General features: G+C 47.7%; 1 protein-coding gene across 1 annotated transcript; it reads right to left on the bottom strand.

The window, feature by feature from the left end:
* Nucleotides 1-1,725: 1,725 nt before the first annotated feature.
* On the bottom strand, nt 1,726-15,592 carry LOC117052068 (sodium/calcium exchanger 2-like). Its single transcript, XM_033158794.1, has 5 exons — nt 15,547-15,592; nt 14,693-14,817; nt 12,989-13,088; nt 8,170-8,445; nt 1,726-2,137 (listed from the first exon to the last, which is right to left on the bottom strand). The coding sequence occupies exons 1-5, from the start codon at nt 15,590-15,592 to the stop codon at nt 1,761-1,763; spliced, it is 924 nt and encodes a 307-aa protein (XP_033014685.1). The 3' UTR covers nt 1,726-1,760.
* Between the last annotated feature and the right edge of the window lie 65 nt (nt 15,593-15,657).

Raw genomic sequence — 15,657 nt, forward strand, 5'->3', positions numbered from 1 at the left:
AGGGGTGCACAGCTTCCCATTGGCTGCAGGACTCTGCTGTGTGCCAGTGTAGTGCGGCGCATGGGAACTGACCGAGTGGGCGGCGAGGGTCCCCGAGTGGGCAGCGGGGGTCCATGGGCCGGTTAAACTACCCCCATGGGCCGCTTGTGGCCCATGGGCCTTAGGTTGCCGACCCCTGGTCTGGGCAAATGTTTTGCTCCAGAAAGAGACCTTCAAGTTGCCTGCAGAGGGAAATATGTTAAGATCTACTGTACAAACACTGATCTGCACATTCAGATGCCCAGAAGGAAACGGCATTCGCTCAAGGCAACGTTCCTGCTTCCATTCACATTCTGCATGTAGGTGAGGCCATCCATCACCTCCCCCAGCCCCACAACACCCCCCGCAAAAGAGCATCAATTCTACATTTCTGGCACACTGAAATTTCTCCGTCCTCCTTCCTGGATCCCACACACTTCTCCGAAAGAATCGCATGGGGGTGAGTGGATCACTGAGGACAACACATACCTATAGCCTCCGGTTCAAAGGAAGGTCACCGGGTTCCCCCCATCTGAGAGAATCGTCCATAGTGATGTGCCACACCATTCCACCACAGATAAGGTACGAAACGACTCCTAAAGAGGACTATACCATTCTCCCAGCCACCCACCTAGAGCGAAATTCTTCTCGTTGTGTTGGAGAAAGACATTCCAGGAAAGGAGGAGAGAAGACCCTGTCCTAAGAAGTGGGAAGGTCAGGGGTGTCCCCCTCCTTTAAAAAGCAGGGGGGCTACAGACACTTATTCCAACACCTTTCGCCGCAGAGAGCAGAACAGGAGTTAAAAGCGAGTTATGGCGCTGTTCCAAAAGGAGTTCACTACGTTGGTGAACATGACCTCGTTTAAAAAATAAATTAAAATGCAGCAGGAGATTTTGCTTGTTCGTTGGCCCTAAATCCCAGGAACGGGTGGGCAGTGTGTGGGGATGTTGAGGTCAAATGTCCCCTTCTATTTGGGATGGAGTCTGATGACAACCTCAACCCGTCGAGAATGTCGAAATAAGAGAGAGAGAGAGAGAGAGAGAGAGAGAGAGAGAGAGAGAGAGAGAAAGCAAATGGCAAAATCCCATCACGCTACTGCTGGCGTAGGATTCACTTCTCGAGAGCGGCCTCCTCCCGTTTCATAAAACGCCACGCCCGCCTTCAAGGAAGGGGAGCAAGAGAAGGAAGGGCCTGATCCGGTGTCTGGTCCCTTCTCGTTTTGTGGTCTGAGGTGCCGTGGAGCTGAAGTACCACAGGAGGGTGTTTGAGCAGACACATTGCAGACACTGCGGTAGCTGGGTGTTAAAAACAGAACATACACACACACACACACACACACCAAACACACCATGCTCCCATCTCTCCTGGCGTCCCTAGTTCCAGTGTGTAGGGGAGACCCCAGGACTGGAGTATGGCAGACCCCCCTTGGGGAGCGAAGAGTGGAGAAACAGAAGTGCCCTGCTTTGAGAGCAAGTGGGACACTGCAGGGGACAAAAATGGCCTGGAGATGCCTGGAAATTTTGTGAGCAGCCATTGCGCAGGCATCTGCTCCTGAGGCGAGGAGAGAAGGGCCCCCCCTTGTCCCGTGTGGTCCAGAGGGGTGGCTGGCTGGCTGGTGAGGAATGATGCTCAGAAACCTGGGGGGGAACCAGGCTGCGGGAGTGTCTATTTGCAGAGGGTGCCCCCCCCGTTGGCCGGTTGTCTCTCCCAAGCCCCACCCCACGCGTTCACCCCGGCGGTCCTCAGAAGCCCTTGATGTGGCAGTAGGCCTCGAGGCTGGCGAAGAGGATGTAGACGAACCAGAGGCCCATGAAGAGGCAAGTGGTGAGAATTTTGGGGGTTCGGGGACCCCCCAGCTCGCCCCCTATGCTCGGCCGGCGGCGGTACATGAGAACGCTGATGGAGACGAAGGCGAAGATGGTGAAGAGCGTGACGGAGAAGGCCAGGCTGCCCGTCTCCACCTCGAAGTTTTTGCCTTGGAAGGCCCAGTAAATGGCCGCCACAGACCAGGCCACGCCCAGGCCCAGGAAGACGTTGACGGCGTTGCTCCCAGTCACGTTGCCGATGGAGGCGTCGGCACACTGGTCCTGGAGGGCGGCCACTTTGCTGGCAAAGGTGTCTGTGGGAAGAAGAGGAGAGCCGTGGTCAGCAGGGACAGAGGGTGGCCGACAACCCTGGGGGACACCCCCCCCGCACAGCCTCCTCCTCCTCCTCCTGCACTGATGCCCTGGTGCCACAAGGGGGCAACAGCAGTCAAGTGCCCCCTTCAAGGGAGGAAATGGCTGGCCTCTTGTCAGGATTCGGGGAATCGGCTTCCTCCCCCATGGCAGTAAATAAGTAGATCACTCGAAAGGGAAGTCTTACCCATGGGTAGACAAACTAAGGCCTGGGGGCTGGATCCGGCCCAATCGCCTTCTAAATCCGGCCCGCAGACGGTCCGGGAATCAGCGTGTTTTTACATGAGTAGAATGTGTCCTTTTATTTAAAATGCATCCCTGGGTTATTTGTGGGGCATAGGAATTCGTTCATATTTTCCCCCCCCCCAAAAAAATATAGTCCGCCCCCCCACTAGGACTGAGGGACAGTGGACCGGCCCCCTGCTGAAAATGACGCCTGGTCTTACCAGTCAGTTTCTTTAATAAACACAGCGAGAGACAAAAGAAAGTGTCTCCCTAGAATGGCGGTGCTCCCCATTAAGGCTCACTCCCCCCTCTGCCCCTATTAATCTACGTCACTCCTATGTCTTGTAATCTGAGCTTGTACCCTCTGCGCTTTCTGTTCTGAGACTTTCCAAGCTCTTCTCGACCTTGAGGAGGGCGGTGGAGGAGGAATGCTGTCCAACGACTGTGAATCTGTTAAACCTCTCCCTCCCATTGTTCCTTCTTCTTCTAGCTGTTCTCCATCCAGTATTTCCCAGCTTCTGCCTTCTGATCTGTGCCCCTCTGCAAACCACTGTTCCAACTCTACACTGTCCTCCTGTTCCTGGGAAGATTCAGGATCAGGGGGAGGGGTGGCTCCCACCATTCCTTTTCAGTGCAGCCCCTCCTCAGCGCGGTCCCTGACATCTTTGGCAGAGCGGAGCTGGTGGGCGAGATAAGCGCTCTGTGCTCTCCCCAGACAGGTTATGTGAACATCGTATTATCTGAATATATACGCTTTCGACACCCGAGGTGCATATATTTGGGACCCACCTTATCCCTATTGATTGTAAACTTGTTTTTTTTAAATATTGTATTTTTATTGCAACCCGCTCGGGGTCCTGAAATTGGGACATGTGTCACTCCCCGGCGATTCACGTGACCAGTGCTGTGCTCTCGCCCACCCCGGGTGCATTTTTTGGGTGCCGCGCAACACCACAGCCCCAAAAGAAGCAGGGCAAGAGCACAGCATGGGGGTGTGGCGCCGGCGCTCTGGGCCTTCAGAGGGTCTCACCACAGTGCCAGACCTTTAGCATTCTGGCGAGGCCCCACTGACAAGCCTAGAATGCTATCGTCATGCTGGACTCACCTGAGGGTCACATCACAGAGCTGGACCTTTGGCACTCTGGCGTGACTGTTCATAAGTTAGAGTTTCGGTCCAACACTCTGGCATGAGGACTCACGGCAGAGCGCCGGACCCAAAAAAACCAGGAATCAAACAGAAGCCGGGATCGGCTTTTGTGATTCCGGGATGTCCTGCTTAAAACAGGGCAGTTGACGGGTATGCAATCATAATGAATGGATGGATTGTCAAGACAAAGTTATGATCTGGCCCAGGCAGGTGAATATTTGGTTCTTAGAATAAGCACCTTGGGGTGGAAGCTCCAACCCCCACCCCACCCCCCGGCCACAAATGCCCTCACTTCACTTTTAGGGCTCATCCTCACTTACGTTTGTCCCATGATTTTTTGGGTTTTTCCCTGGGGAAACCTGCTCTTTACTGCTGGAAAGGGAACAAATGTCAAGCCCGAGAAAACTCAACTGATGTTTGTTCCAATTCAGCAGTAAAGAGCAGGTTTAAAAGTGGCAGGACGAAAGGAAGAACCTCTTGGACTTGGGCCTAGAAATCATGGGACAAACGGAACTGTAGCCGAGTCTTTAGAGTGGGCAAACGGCTGCTAGGCATTGGGGACATCCTATTTGGACTCTCAAGATCACCAGGTGTGCACGCTGTGTGGATTGCTACCTGCTTATGTTGCAAATCTGCTGTATAAAAACAGCACCCACATACTGTTGTGTCTTGTGTTTCAGTTGCTAAACCGGCCTTTCCTTTGTGTGTGAACTTCGAGGGGGGGGGGAATCAGGTTAAGGGTAAGAACGTATTTGCAACAGAAACATTCGTAAGAGATCCAGCAAAAGGACCTAGACCTCTTGAGTGCACTGGTGGAGGAGGAGGAGTGCGGGGGGAGCACACCACCCTCGGCAGCGCGATCCCGGTGGGGTGCCATCACGGCTGCCCCCCTGCCCGCACTGGGTGCCACGCCCCTTCACGTGGCATGCCCTGCCCCCAGGATGTGCACCAGCCCCGCCCCGCCTGCTCTCCGTCCCCGTCCCCCCGGTGCCAGAGCATGAATCTCCGCCACTGCTTGAGTGTGGGCATAGGAACGCTGGCCACCCCTGGGGGTTCAGAGTGTTGGTATTTTCACCCCTCCCGTTGCAAGAATCGGCTGGTCATATGTTATGAGAAAGGAGGGGGCGGAAACTGCTCTTCTGTTCTTCCGTCCCTGACACACACAGAGAGAAAGGTTTCACTCTTATCTAAAGGTGAAACTCGAAAAATTAGAATATCATGGAAAGGTTCATTTCTTTCAGTAATTCAACTTAAAAGGTGAAACTAATATATGAGATAGGCTCATGACATGCAAAGCGAGATATGCCAAGCCTTTATTTGTTATAATTGTGATGGTTATGGCGTACAGCTGATGAGAACCCCAAATTAACAATCTCTCTTTTTTTTTTGCATAATTTTATTATACAAAAATAAATAAATCATATTAACAAACAACGAAAGCATAACTTGTTCCCCCATAAGTTTCCAAATAACAAAGTAACCAGTCCTTATCGCCTATACATATGAATCTTATTCATTGATTTACCAAGCCGGCTCCATCAAATACAAGATTTTAATAAAGTTTGAAACCCTACTGAGTGATTGTTTATGTCTCTTTTTCATCCTTCTGTACCTTTTACCTTTTGCCACATCCTTCTATATTAAAGGGGGGAAAGGAAATAAAAAAGGAAGAAAAAAAAAGAAAAAAAAGAGAAAGAAAAAAAAGAGAAGAAAGAAAAAGAGAAAAAAGAGGAAGAAGAAAAAGTGAACAAGGAAGAAAAAAAAGAAAGGAAGGAAACAAACAGAACCAAGCAATCCCCCCCAAAAAAATACTATTTAGTAGTGACCGTAATAAAAAGTTGTAATAAACAGCAAAAAAGAAAAAAGAGAAAAAAAAATAATAGACAAGAAAAAAGAAACAAATAATAACAAAAAAAACAAGACAGCAAATGCACACACACACACACACACACACACACACACACACACACATATATATATATATATATATATATATATATATATACACACACACACACACACACATCAACCCTTGTGTCCGACCTCCTGGCAAATCCCCTTGCTTCAACTAGGTTTCAGTTTGAGTGCTTACGACATTGCACTTTATCGTATGTTTACTGTCCCATGCATTCTCTAAAATATATTTACTCCACCGTCTTCCTTTATCCTACCTCCCTTCCCTTATTCCTCGAAAGCTGGCATACTAACAAAACTTTTGTTATATTTCAACACATAATTTTTGTAACTTTCCCATTTTTCAATGAATCTCTGCTTAGACTTCCCTCTAATATTGTTCGTAAGTAGAGCCATCTCGGCCAGTTCTTGTAGCTTAACTTGCCAGTCAACGACACTTGGTACATCCTGCTGTTTCCAAACTTTTGCCACTACTAAACGGGCCGCTGCAGTTGCATACAAGAAGACTTCCTTAAATTTGTTCGGTATCTCTTTATCTATTATACTCAATAGAAACATCTCCGGTTTTTTAGGGAAAGCGATTGGCATCATTTTTCTCAATTCGTCATATATCTCCCCCCAAAATGCTTTGATTTTTCGGCACCTCCACCACATATGTATAAGATCTCCGTTTTCCACTCCGCACCTCCAACAAACATTTGCAACACATTTATGCATTTTTGAGAGTCTAGCCGGTGTGAGGTACCACCTATGGGCCATTTTCAACATGTTTTCTCTTATATTCTGGTTTGCAGTAAATTTTAAGTTAACCTGCCAAAATTTCTCCCAGTCTTCAAACATAATTGGGTGGCCCAGATCTTGCGCCCACTTTGTCATTGAGACAGTTACCATTTCATCCATTACTACATATTCTAACAGCATCTTATACATATGGGAGATTATTTTATAGTTGGTATTTAAACATTCTTTTTCAAATTTTGAAGGCTCTTTTCCAAATCCAATCCTCTTGTCTTGTTTGTATATTTCGTTAATTTGAAAGTAATCCAATCTCAACTTTGGGGTTTTCATCAGCTGCACGCCAGAATCATCACAATTATAACAAGCAAAGGCTTGACATATCTCGCCTTGCATGTCATGAGTCTATCTCATATATTAAACTCCAGTTGCTAATAAAAACAATTGCTTACATAAATGGACTTTTCCACGATATTCTAATTTTTCGAGTTTCACCTGTATATAGGGATAAGATGGCTGCATGAGAGCTGTTTCACTCATGCACGCCTGTAGTGTCTGTAGTGTTTGTAGTAACTATTAGAAATAAACAAGGCGTGCTTCAAAACCTCCACAGCTTTACAGCTTTATTTCCGCGTTTATACTCTGCTAATGTGTGGTGCTCACAATGAGCAATTGTGAGTCCACTGCACCAGGACCTGTTCTCCAGGTGTGTGACCGGAAGGACGGTGAAGTCGCCTAGCCCAATCGCCTAGGCCAGGCAAGCGCTTAAGGTGTGGTATAGTAAGATTGAAATTTAGAAGGAACTTGGAAGAAAAACCAGACTGCAGATTTAGAATTATGTTAAGCTTTAAAGAAATGTGAAATAATGAATTAAGATTATAGTTAAAGGAGTGGATAGTATTCTTTGAAAAATAAGGTTTGTATAATGTAAAGAAGAATCATAGAATCATACAGTTGGAAGAGACCACAAGGGCCATCCAGTCCAACCCCCTGCCAAGCAGGAAACACCATCAAAGCATTCCTGACAGATGGCTGTCAAGCCTCCGCTTAAAGACCTCCAAAGAAGGAGACTCCACCACACTCCTTGGTAGCAAATTCCACTGCCGAACAGCTCTCACTGTCAGGAAGTTCTTCCTAATGTTTAGGTGGAATCTTCTTTCTTGTAGTTTCAATCCATTGCCCCGTGTCCGCTTCTCTGGAGCAGCAGAAAACAACCTTTCTCCCTCCTCTATATGACATCCTTTTATATATTTGAACATGGCTATCATATCACCCCTTAACCTTCTCTTCTCCAGGCTAAACATACCCAGCTCCCTAAGCCATTCCTCATAAGGCATCGTTTCCAAGCCTTGGACCATTTTGGTTGCCCTCTTCTGGACACGTTTCAGCTTGTCAGAAGAAGAATTTGGATTTGATATCCCACTTTATCACTACCCGAAGGAGTCTCAAATCGGGTAACATTCTTCCTTCCCCTTCTTCCCCCACAACAAACACTCTGTGATGTGAGTGGGGCTGAGAGACTTCAGAGAAGTGTGACTAGCCCAAGGTCACCCAGCAGCTGCAGGTGGAGGAGCGGAGACGCGAACCCGGTTCACCAGATTACGAGTCTACCGCTCTTAACCACTACACCACACTGGCTCTCTAAAGATGAATGACAATGAACGCAGGAAGGGCAGACGTGAGGAAGTCAATTTACAACGTTAAGGAAAGAATCAGCTTTTAACGAAATTATTTCTTGTTTTTCATTTTTGCAGTTTGTTTGCAATAGTTTTTATTTTTATTTTTTTGCAGTTTGTTTGTAATAGCTGTATTTGTGTTTGTTTGTGTGCATGTATTTTGTTGATGTTTTGAAAAAGTTAATAAATATACTTTAAAAAAAAAAGGTGTGGGCTGACACAGAGGCCCACCTTGCAGCAAGTCTTCCCGCCACCTTCCTGCTCTCAGCATAAATACCTGGTATGGACGTGCCCAGCGCCACAAAGACCACGGCGTTGACAGAGTCCTTGAGGCCGACGGTGCAGCCGAAGTGGGAGGCCAGGTCCCCAATGAGCGCCGTCAGCAGCCCAATGACCAGGATGCTGACGCTGAAGCAGGCCCACCCGTTCCAGTACTCGGTGGGCGGCACGCAGGCGAAGAGAACCTTCCAGAAGACCGTCAGGAAGTGCATGACGTAATCGAAGCAGGAGGGGAGGCGTTCCTCACGCCCGTCTTCCTCATCTTCCTCGTCTCCTAGGGATAGGGAGGCAGGGGTGGAGAGTTAGAGGCCTTTCTGGGCCAAGAGGGTGGGGAGGGCTTCCAAACAGGGGTGCCAACTTGAATAGGATATTAGGGGGGGCAGGGAAGCCCTGCCCTGCATAATCGACCAAATGATGCCCACTTATATGGCAATGCCCATCAACTGGTCCCATCACCTCCTGGCAAATAGAAGGGGAAGAAATGGAGGCAGTGAGAGATTTTACTTTCTTGGGTTCCATGATCACTGCAGATGGTGACAGCAGTCACGAAATTAGAAGACGCCTGCTTCTTGGGAGAAAAGCAAAGACATCACCTTGCCAACAAAGGTCCGTATAGTTAAAGCTATGGTTTTCCCAGTAGTAATGTACGGAAGTGAGAGCTGGACCATAAAGAAGGCTGATCGCCGAAGAGTTGATGCTTTTGAATTATGGTGCTGGAGGAGACTCTTGAGAGTCCCATGGACTGCAAGAAGATCAAACCTATCCATTCTCAAAGAAATCAGCCCTGAGGGCTCACTGGAAGGGCAGATCCTGAAGCCGAGGCTCCAAGACTTTGGCCACCTCATGAGAAGAGAAGACTCCCTGGAAAAGACCCTGATGTTGGGAAAGATGGAGGGCACAAGGAGAAGGGGACGACAGAGGACGAGATGGTTGGACAGTGTTCTCGAAGCGACTAGCATGAGTTTGGCCAAACTGCGAGAGGCAGTGAAAGATAGGCGTGCCTGGCGTGCTCTGGTCCATGGGGTCACGAAGAGTCGGACACGACTGAACGACTGAACAGCAACAAGCCCATCAACAGCCTCTCTTGTATGGACATGGGCCTTTCGCAGCAGCAAATTCACCCGTGCAAATTAAAGAGGCAAAAATCTCCCTTGGCACCTGTACGCTTCGTCGGCTCATCTTCAACTGTTCAAGCTGCTGTTAATGCCAGAAGCATGAAGCCACCTACCTGTACTGAGTCCACCTCAAAGAGCTTTTCTTCTCATAGTTTATTCTGGAAGATGCTGTAAGGTAACTTGGCAACTAGAGGGCACCACAGCCATGCCACATGACTGGGAGATCTACACCTCATTCCTACCGATTTCTGAGGGTCCTGTCTGCCTCACCTCGGTCAGGCGTAGGGCAGGGCCTGATAGACGACAAAAGGACTGCTGCCACCCAGCAGACAGTACTGTTTGCATTCATTTAAACTGTGGGTTAATCCACGGAGCCTAGGGCTTGCCGATCAGAAGGTCGGCGGTTCGAATCCCCGCAATGACGGGGTGAGCTCCCGTTGCTCGGTCCCTGCTCCTGCCCACCTAGCAGTTCGAAAGCACGTCAAAGTGCAAGTAGATAAATAGGGACCGCTCCGGCGGGAAGCTAAACGGCGTTTCCGTGCGCTGCTCCGGTTCGCCAGAAGTCATGCTGGCCAAATGACCCGGAAGCTGTACTCCGGCTCCTTCAGCCAGTAATGCGAGATGAGCGCCACAACCCCAGAGTCGTCTGCGAATGGACCTAACGGTCAGGGGTCCCTTTACGTTTACCTTAAACTGCTTTTTTAATTGTGTGTGTGTGTGTGTGTGTGTGTGTGTGTGTGTGTGTGTTTTTTAAAAAAAACTTTTAATTGTTTTTATTTCAAAGGCTATGGTTTTCCCAGTAGTAATGTACAGAAGTGAGAGCTGGACCATAAATAAGTCTGATCGCCGAAGAATTGATGCTTTTGAATTATGGTGCTGGAGTCCCATGGACTGCAAGAAGATCAAACCTATCCATTCTCAAGGAAATCGGCCCTGAGTGCTCACTAGAAGAACAGATCCTGAAGTTGAGGCTCCAGTACTTTGGCCACCTCATGAGAAGAGAAGACTCCCTAGAAAAGGCCCTGATGTTGGGAAAGATGGAGGGCACAAGGAGAAGGGGACAACAGAGGCTGAGATGGTTGGACAGTGTTCTCGAAGCTACTGACATGAGTTTGGCCAAACTACAAGAGGCAGTGAATGATAGGCGTGCCTGGCGTGCTCTGGTCCATGGGGTTACGAAGAGTCGGACACGACTGAACGACTGAACGACAACAATTTCAGAGGTTTTTTGGGGGGGAGTTTATTCAGCTGTTTTTGTTTACATTCTGATAATGCGTTTTGTGTTTTTATAATGTAATTTTATCTTGCGAACCGCCCTGAGACCTGCGGGTATAGGGTGGTATATAAATAATGATGATGGTGATAGGCCTCGTGCACAAGAAAGATGACTACTTTCTACTTCCACTGGTAGAAGCAGCAATGCTTCTAAATAAGGGTAAAAAGTAAAGGTAAAGGACCCCTGGACAGTTAAGTCCAGTCAAAGGCGACTATGGGGTTGCGGCGCTCATCTCGCTTTCAGGCCGAGGGAGCGGGCGTTTGTCCACAGACAGCTTTCCGGGTCATAGGGCTGTTTAGCAATTTTGAGAGCCCAGGACTAAAGCCCTTTCAGTGTGAATTCCTGCATTGCACGGGGGCTCGACTAGAACGACCCTTTAGGTTCCTTCCAGCTCCACAGTTCTATAATCCTATGGCACAAAATGGTCTCTGTTAAGTTGTGGGTGGACACAGCAGACGACACAGTGATTTCCAAGCAGCTCTTGTTTATTCTCAGGCTGGAACAGAAGTGAGCTGAAGGCCTCAGCAGCCTGCTTATATAGAACTCAGCTACAAAGCAACAGTAACAACTTTCTGTAGTTAACCAATCCCTGAACGTCACTTTACAATCCCTCTTTTGCATGTGCTGACCTGAGTGAAAACTGCAGCAGAATGAACTATATACACACACCCCTAGTGGCCTAGGGTGAGAACTTCAATACATAACAGTCTCCTTCCTTCCTTACCAAAGGCGGGGGGGGGGGGTGGAGAGGCCTGGTTGACCGTGTGAAGGGAAGAGAGATTGAAGCAAAGAACATTGTGGGTGGACAGCAGTGCAGGACTCGGGGGAGGGGGGGAATATATAATTTCTCTTTCTGTTTCCCTCCCGGTCCATCCTCCCCACCCCCCCGGCATTAAAAAAAAATTAAAAAATCCACCCACAGCTTTTATAGCGGGTGCTGTCACCGTAAAGAGATTTTCAGGGCAGCAGCAAAAATATGCAACGCCTGTGCTTTATTTATTTATTTGTTTGTTTGTTGCCAAAGAAGTAATTTCTAGGCTCCTTGGTTGACAGGAAAATCATAGATTCTGGCAGATTTACTTAGTCATCAGTGATATATATATATATATTCCATTTTCTTTCCCACAACTCATTATGTGAGGTGAGGGAGGGGTATGGCCAGAAGGCACCGCGAGGAATCTTTTCCCGCCCCCCTTCTTCTTCTTCTTCTTTTTAAAAAAGTGAATTCTGAGAGCCAGGGGGGATAGGTGGAGTCTTGGGTGAGGGCCAGGAAGCTGAGAGGTGTTGACGGGCAGGGCGGAGCGGGGCGGGAGGAGTCCACCAGAAGAAGGTGTTTATATCAGTGTTTAGGTTAATGTATTTCCCCCTGCATTTCTTCTCTAGCATACATTTGTGTAAGGTTGTTGTCAGGTTGTAGTTCACGCGGCTGCCGGCAGATGGCGCTAACCCTGCAAACCACAGGGTGATGACCATTAGGAGGGGATGGTGGGGAATGGAGAAGGAGAGGAGGTTGAAAAGAAGGGCGGGTGGCAGAGGGGGGAAGGGGGGAAAGGACTTGGGGGCGGAGAAGCATTGGGGCAGGCCCATTTGCTGTTGAGCCATGCAGTTTGAGTACAGACACTAAAGCAATCTACCCCTTCTTGCCCCGCCCCAAAGGAAAAAAACTTTGACATCCCTTTCACCCTTCCTCAAATCCTTACTGGGACATGATATATAATGAACTGAGGAAAATGTTGAAATATACATTTGTTAAAAAACCCAGAAGCTTTCTTACTGGGAATTATAGGTACGAACATTAAAAAGCAAGATGTTAAACTTTTCCAATATGCAGTGACTGTGGCAAAGATTTTGTTGGCACAAAGGTGGAAACAAGAAGAAATACCGACAAAGGAAGAATGGACAGTAAAATTAATGGAATCTGCAGAATTGGACAAAATGACGGGAAGAATCCGAGAACAGCGGGACCAGAAATTCATCAAAGACTGGTTTAAATTTACGAACTATTTGAGGGACAATGATTCTCAGCTGAATACGTTGATAGGACTTCAAGAAGCTTTGTAGATAAACGTGGAAATATTATTGTAATTATGAATTTTATAGTGACTAATATGTATACAAACTTTAAGCAATGATGGATTTAAGAAGTATAGAATTAAGATAGAAATTTGAAAGGACTGAGGGAAGTCACGGCTATGATTGCCAAAATAGATGAATGTATGTGAATTTATATTTTATTTTCTGTAGTAGTTATAGATTAAAACAATAAAAACCATTTATTAAAAAAAAAGAGAGCAGGCCCTGCTTGAGCACTGCCACCCTCTGGACCTCCTGGGGAGCAGGCACGCAGAAGAGGGCCTTGGGCGACAATCGCAGGGCAAGCTCACGACGGCAGCCTCTCTCAATCGCGCAAAGTTAGAGTCGCTTACCTGCACTCACGGTGATTGCCTCTAGAAACTGTTCCCGCCAGGAGTGTGTGCCGATCACCAGAGCCAGGTTTGTCTTCTTGATGAGTTTGTCCACTGTGTTCTGCAGAAGGGGGGGCAACAGAAGCACAGTCAGGTCTGCCTGGTATGCACACTGTATTTTTCGCTCCATAGGGCGCACCAGACCATAGGGCGCACCTCGTTTTTAGAGGAGGAAACAAGAAAAAAAAATTTTCTGGTTTCCCTCCTCTAAAAGCCCTGTTGTTGTTTTTTAAGGATCAGCTTAAAGTTTTGCAGCTTTTTTGCAAAGGGAAAAGCCCTGTTTTTTTGAGGATCAGCTAAAAGCTTTGCAGCTTTTTTGCAAAGGGAAAAGCCCTGTTTTTTTGAGGATCAGCTAAAAGTTTTGCAGCTTTTTTTGCAAAGGGAGAAAAGCAAAGAGGAAAGGCCCCATTTTTATGGGGCTCAACTCACATTTCTGCAGCTTCTGAAGGAAAGGGAGCCATTTCTACAGTTTCCAGACAGATAATCTAATCAGCCAGTCACATGTCGCTGGGGAAACAAACAACCTCCCTATGCAGCACATTCAACAATGGAGGCCTGGGCAAGAGGGCGGGGCTGAAAGGGAGCCGGGACTCTTATCTCTCTCCAGATCTTTTGCTGATCAGCTGCTGAGCGGGGTCCTTTCAACACCCCTTTTTCTCTTTGTAAATTAAAAAGCACTATCTGCTTTTGGCCCTTGGGCAATTCAGCTCCAGGGACCACCATTCGCTCCATAAGACGCACAGATATTTCCCCTTACTTTTTAGGAGGAAAAAGGTGCGTCTTATGGAGCGAAAAATACGGCATATCACTTTAAGCAGCCGTGGCTTCCCCCAGAGAAACCTGGGAACTGCAGCATGTTACCGGCACAGAGATATGTTAGAAGACCCCCCCTTTCTCTCCCGGAGCTACAATTTCCAGGGTGGTTTAACAATCTTTTCAATTCCCGGAGAACTCTGGGAATTGTAGCTCTATGAGGGGCAATGCGGTGTGTGTGTGTGTGTGTGTGTGTGTCTCCTAACAGCTCTCTGCACCCTTAGCAAACTTTCCAGGATTCTTCACGGGAAGCCATGACTGTGGGTTGATACTGCTCTAAAAGTATAGGGTGGGTGGCGTTTTGGTGGGAGCAGTGTCAGTCGTGGTTTCGTCAGTCCTCCACGCATAACCAAAAAAATAAATAAATCTATATTAGGGTTAGTAAATAATATTATCATTTAACTATTATTAAATAATAGTATAATTTGGCATTTATGAATAGCACAGTAGTAAGAGTAGAATATTTCATGTTACTATTGTAAGCCGCTTTGAGCTCAACGAGGGTGTTGCAAAAGCGCCATACAAATGCCAAACCAGAACCAAGATCCAGCGAAGCCTTTTTATGTTGCTTGCTGGTTGTTCCTTATTTAATGCATCCGTATCCCTCCTTTTCCCTCCAAGGAGGGCAAGGTGGCCCTCCCCCTTTAATCCCCACCACAACAACAACCCTGCAAGGTTGGACTGAGAGGCAGTGACTGGCCCCCAAGGTCACCCGGTGAACTTTGTGGCCGAGCGGTGATTCGAACCCGGGCCTCCCAGCTCAGAGTCTGATGCTCTAACCACAACGCCACACGGGTGCGAAGGGCTGGGAATCGAGGCTGGGCAAGGCACCTGCCGTGCCCCCCTCCTCACCTTGAAGTCGTAGGATTCCTCAATGATGACTTCGAGGCGGCAGTTTTCCCCCAGGATGGGCTTCCCCATCTCAGCGATCCGCCGTGCTTCCTCTTCCTCGGCCGAGAGCTTCTTGTCGGCATCCGCTAAGAAGTCAGGGGGGAAACATGGCATAAGGAAGAAGAGACTACAGTGGTACCTTGGTTCTCAAACGCCTTGGTTCCCAAACACCGAAAACCCGGAATAAAGTGTTCTGGTTTTCAAACGTTTTTCGGAAGCCGAACATCCGATGCGGCTGTCGGGTATTGTTTCCGGGGCGCCTGCACCAATCAGAAGCCGCGCCTTGGTTTTCGAACATTTCGGAAGTCAAACGGACATCCGGAACGGATTAAGTTTGGCGCTTCTGTTTTTGCTATTTATTTTGCGTTTTTGTTTTTGAGGCTTTTTCGGTTAAGTTATTTTTGTGACTGTGTGGAACCCAGTTCAGCTACTGATTGATTGATTGATTGATTGGTTGATTGACTGTCGAAAGGGATAAAAGCCCCCCCCCCATCCAAACAATAATTATCATCAATGCAGGTAAGAAAAAAATAATTTTAATTTTTATCATCTACAATACTGCCTTATTTATTTTATAGTACAGTACATTGATTATTGCTTTCGTTTTATGGATCAATGGTCTCGTTAGATAGTGAAATTCATGTTAAATTGGTGTTTTAGGGGTTGCTTTTAAAAGTCTGGAACGGGTTAATCTGTTTTGCATTACTTTCTATGGGAAATCGCGCCTTGGTTTTGGAACGCTTTGGTTTTGGAACGGACTTCCGGAACGGATTAAGTCTGAGAACCGAGGTAACCACTGTATACTGATATCCCACCTTCTCGAGGTGGTGCGCAGATAGCAACAGAATTGTAAGCGGGCATCTCCAAAGGCCATCTAGCCTGACCCTCCTGCCAATGCAAGGGAGCACGCCACCACAGCATCTCGG

This window comes from Lacerta agilis, chromosome 8, assembly GCF_009819535.1.
Source record: "Lacerta agilis isolate rLacAgi1 chromosome 8, rLacAgi1.pri, whole genome shotgun sequence".
NCBI lineage: Eukaryota > Metazoa > Chordata > Lepidosauria > Squamata > Lacertidae > Lacerta > Lacerta agilis.

Bases quoted from the DNA above. Each gene is read 5' to 3' on its own strand.
- LOC117052068 (XM_033158794.1), bottom strand. From the start codon at position 15,592: ATGCCCGCTTACAATTCTGTTGCTATCTGCGCACCACCTCGAGAAG. The intron at 14,818-15,546 runs GTGGGATATCAG...CTGACTTCTTAG, and splicing joins CTGCGCACCACCTCGAGAAG to CGGATGCCGACAAGAAGCTC. The intron at 8,446-12,988 runs GTAAGCGACTCT...CCCTATCCCTAG, and splicing joins GGCAATCACCGTGAGTGCAG to GAGACGAGGAAGATGAGGAA.